At 40.0% G+C, this 4,612-nt stretch overlaps 1 protein-coding gene across 1 annotated transcript; it reads left to right on the top strand.

The window, feature by feature from the left end:
- Positions 1 to 256: 256 nt before the first annotated feature.
- On the top strand, positions 257 to 1,528 carry LOC139816983 (craniofacial development protein 2-like). Its single transcript, XM_071784805.1, has 2 exons — positions 257 to 1,025; positions 1,194 to 1,528. The coding sequence occupies exons 1-2, from the start codon at positions 257 to 259 to the stop codon at positions 1,526 to 1,528; spliced, it is 1,104 nt and encodes a 367-aa protein (XP_071640906.1).
- Positions 1,529 to 4,612: the final 3,084 nt, after the last annotated feature.

Genomic DNA, 4,612 nt, shown 5'->3' with positions numbered 1-4,612 from the left:
GGTGGTACCGGCCATTTGAGCGAGAGCCGGCCAGGGTTTCCCGATACGATTTGTTCGTTTGTGTTTATTGAATGAAATATACCTAATTAATATTGTTTATCGTCGGGCTTTATTTTTGTGTGTTGCTTGCGTCACGCTCCTTCTCCACCTTCATCCCTTTCACGCGGAGCTACGCCCTGAGCTTGTGGCGAGATTAAGGAGGAGAACGCTATCGAGACGTGGTGCGCGTCTATAATCGCACCTGGCGCCCAATCGAATGGTATCGCCCAAGACCTCAGATACGGGAATTACGGTAAGAGAAGTGACTTCGTTATCCCCTTGGAGCTATCGTCCGGTGGTCCGCGGATTAATTTGCAGCCGCGCCCCCTCGGCCAGCGAGACCGAGAAAAATCGGGTTGCAATCTTAATGGCTGACGAAAACAATAAAAATTTAGCCCTCAGTCCGGGGCACCTCTTAAGTGAGGAGAGGGTGCTAAGAATCTCCCCGTCGTCTACCACTAAAAATAATGAAAGTAAATGCAAGATCAAAATATATAACACAAAAATACGAATTGCCACCTGGAACGTACGCAGCTTATACATAGCAGGAAAACTGGCAAATGTCGAAGCAGAAATGTCCAGATTAAACATCGATATATTAGGACTCAGCGAAGTTAGATGGCCTGGATCTGGCATGCAGAAAACAAGCAACGGTGTCATATACTACTCTAGAGGCTCAGATACCAACCATAGATATAGAACGGCCATTCTTGTAAATAATGTAGTTGCTGAATCAGTTGCAGAGTTTATACCCTTAAATGACCGGGTTATGATACTGAAACTACAAACCTCGCACCGAGCGCTGAATGTCATACAAGTATATGCGCCAACGAATGACAAGACGGATGCAGAAACGGAAGAATTCTACTCCAAAATAGATGAAGCTATGCGGCTCACAAAGAAAGGAGAACTAACCATGGTCATTGGTGACTATGCAAAAGTCGGATCTGGTGCAGAAGATGATACCGTAGGGCAGTATGGCCTGGGTGAAAGAAATACTAAGGGAGATAGACTCGTCTAGTTCTGCGCCGAAAATAATCTCCTTGTCGCTAATACGTTCTTCAAGCAACATCCTAGAAGATTATACACCTGGAAGTCTCTTGCTGATGCCAGAGAAAAAATCTTAAGAAATCAAATTGATTTTATCCTAATAGGAACGAAGCTGAGAAAATATGTGCAAACAGTAAAAACATATCCTGGTGCAGATATTAACAGTGACCACAGCCCAGTCGTCATGGACTTCCGAATGCGACGTCTTACAAAAGTCAGGAAGGCGAGAACACCACAAAAGATAAATATCAGACAGCTGCAAAAACCAGACATGCAGACACACGTGAGCTCTAGACTCGAGGATGAACTGAAGGAAATTCAGAGACCGGAAAAAACCACAGTGGAAATAGAAAGAACCTGGGATAAGATAAAGACCACCATAACGGAGATACAGGTTCAAGACATCGGATTCCCCGAGGTAGGAAGGAGAAAGGAGTAGATGATCACGGAAATTTTAGAGCTCATGACCGAAAGAAAGATACAAAAACCAAATCCTCGGCTATACAAAGAAATCAATAAAAAAATCAGGAGAAAATACAGAGAGGCAAAAGAACAGTTGATGTCTGAGAAATGCAAGGAAATCGAAGTACTTCAAGAAAAACATGACGCGTTCAATGTGCACAAAAAAGTAAAAGAAATGACAAATTGTGCCCGAAGACATCAAGTTCTAACCCTACGAGATGCTAACAACGAAATAATCACGGGAGTGGAAGCAAAACTGCAAGTATGGAAGAGATACGTGGAGGAGCTCTTTGATGACGACAGACCAAATACGCCGCCGCAAGTAGACAAAAACATAAATGAGTGCGGCCCAGAAATTACCAAGGACGAGGTTGTCCACATAAAAGAAAAACGGAAAAGCCACTGGCCCAGACAGCGTATATGCTGAAGTCATCAAACTGATAGCCGACCGAGAAGATAAGAGACTAGATCTACTGATCGCACTTTTCAATGCGATTTATAGATCAGGTAATATCCCTTCCGACTGGTTGAAATCAACATTTATTACTCTGCCTAAAAAGACTCAGGCCTCACGCTGTGATGACTATCGCATGATTAGTCTCATGTCTCATGTTCTAAAAATGTTCCTTAGAATAATTCACACCCGAATCTTCAGGAAATGCGAGTATCAGCTGGATGAAACCCAATTCGGATTCAGGAATGGTCTTGGCACTCGCGAAGCGTTGTTCTCCTTGAACGTATTAACACAAAGATGCAGAGATATGAACATCAATGTATTTGCATGCTTCATTGACTATAGAAAAGCATTCGACTGCGTCAAACACCATAAGATGATAGAGATCCTCAGAGCGACTGGGAACGACAGAGAAGAAATACGCTTAATCTCAAACCTCTACTGGCAACAAACCGCAGAAGTTAGACTGGAATCAGCAACGTCGGAAACAACTCTCATCAAGAAAGGAGTGCGGCAGGAATGTGTCTTATCACCACTACTATTCTATATGTACTCGAAGGCTATTTTTAAGGAAGCTCTAGAGGGAATTACTGGCGGAATCAGGATTAATGGCAGGACGATTAATAATATCAGATATGCTGACGATGCCGTTGTGTTAGCAGAGAACATGCATGACCTACAAAACATGATGGATCGCATAGTTCGACACAGTGAAAGCTTTGGCCTCTTCACGAATACTACGAAAACCAAAACCATGGTTTTCTCTAAGACACATGTGCGTGCACATCTAATTATTAAGAGGGCAACTGTGGAACAAGTCTCGTCCTTCAAATATCTTGGAACCATGACCACCCAAGGAGCGCCAATGCGCGTATAATGCGCTTTGAATGTACATTAAGGATGTATCACTGGTACAATCTTAGACAAAAGTGCATGAAATTTGAAATACTTAAATATCTACGCCTAACGCATAGTAAATCTAGATGTAAGATACTCAAATGATAGTAGAAGTCTTATTTTTACTCCTACAAAGGTATTTTTTACTTTACAAATGTTTTTTCCAGTATTATTTGCGATTTTTGTAATTTATTAGCCTAAACTTTTGGCAGTAAAAATGCCCTGATTTTAACTTTATAACGTCAAATTATTAATAAAATTAATAATTAATAATTAATTATTAATTAATAATTAATTATCATTAATTATTAATTTATTTCTTTAAAACGGTGTAGTGAAGACAATTGAAACTTGACAGATAGTTTCATCTATTCGTATACTAGATGTACAAAAAAATTCAAAATATTGGTAGCGCTCCTTCAACATTTTTTTAGCTGTTTTATCCGTCAAAATCGTCTCTTCCCATAAAAATATGTGTAAAATCAGTGAAAATTAAAATCGTTATATCTCAGCAACCGTTTAGTGGATTCGTTTCTACTTTTTTTGTAGCACATCAGGAAGACTAAAAGAACATTCTCACAAATTTTTATCCACTTGGTAGCGCTTTGAAAATAGGTGCAATACATCCTTAAACTTTGCATTAAATGCGGATATTTGTCCCGCGTTATATGCGCATTTAATGCATATTATAGAAGCGCATACCAAAAAGTGCACCTACGCTCATTGATCAAGGAGCCCAATCGAACAGCTAGTGAACTCTGTACTATATAGGAATTTTTCTTCGTGCCCAGCTTTTAAGCATTGCTGTGAGCACATTCCAGTACAGCTATCACAGAAGAAAAGAACATTCTTATTTAGAGAATATCTTTATTTTTGACATGATAAATGTCATTTATTTAAAATTCCATTTATTTAAAATTCAATTTATTTAAAATGTCCCATAATGAGTCAGAAGCTACTCATTTAAATATTTTATAAAACCTGTCATTTATAAATTGAATGCTCAATTTACATTAATTACGCATTTGAATGCGCGCATTTTGAACACACAATTAATGTGGTTTTGAAGCCAATGCAATTGTACGCGCATTAAAAGCACGTTATACGCGCATTGGCGCTTTTTGGGCAGTCTATATGACCCTAAGAAAGAGATCAGATCAAGAATCGAGCAGGCTAGAAGAACATTTACGAATATGAAGACGTTTTTCACGAGATCGGATCTAAGTTTGGACCTCAGGGTCCGTATGATCAGATGCTACATATTCTCTACTCTGTTATACGGTTGCGAAAGCTGTACTCTTGACCCAAATACGGAAAAGAAAATAGATGCTTTCGAGATGTATCTGTACCGTCGTATGTTACGCATATCATGGGTAAATAAAATAACCAATGAGGAAGTCTTCAGCCGTACGCATAAGCAGAAGGAACTCATGTTGACAATCAGGGAGAGAAAGACGAGATATATAGAACACCTGATGCGAGGAGAAAGATACGAACTCATGCGACTGATCATCCAAGGCAAGATTCAAGGGAAGAGATCCATCGGCAGGCGCCAAAATTCCTGGCTGAAAGACATTAGAAGATGGTTTGGCTGTACTTCAGTGGACATTTTTCGCATGGCCGTATCTAAGACTATGTTGGCCATTTGGATCGCCAACCTTCGAAAGGAGACGGCGTCATAAGAAGAAGAAGAAGGTAAATAGGGCGGAA

Source organism: Temnothorax longispinosus, chromosome 7 (assembly GCF_030848805.1).
Source record: "Temnothorax longispinosus isolate EJ_2023e chromosome 7, Tlon_JGU_v1, whole genome shotgun sequence".
Lineage (NCBI taxonomy): Eukaryota > Metazoa > Arthropoda > Insecta > Hymenoptera > Formicidae > Temnothorax > Temnothorax longispinosus.
This window is presented reverse-complemented; position numbering and strand designations above follow the sequence as displayed.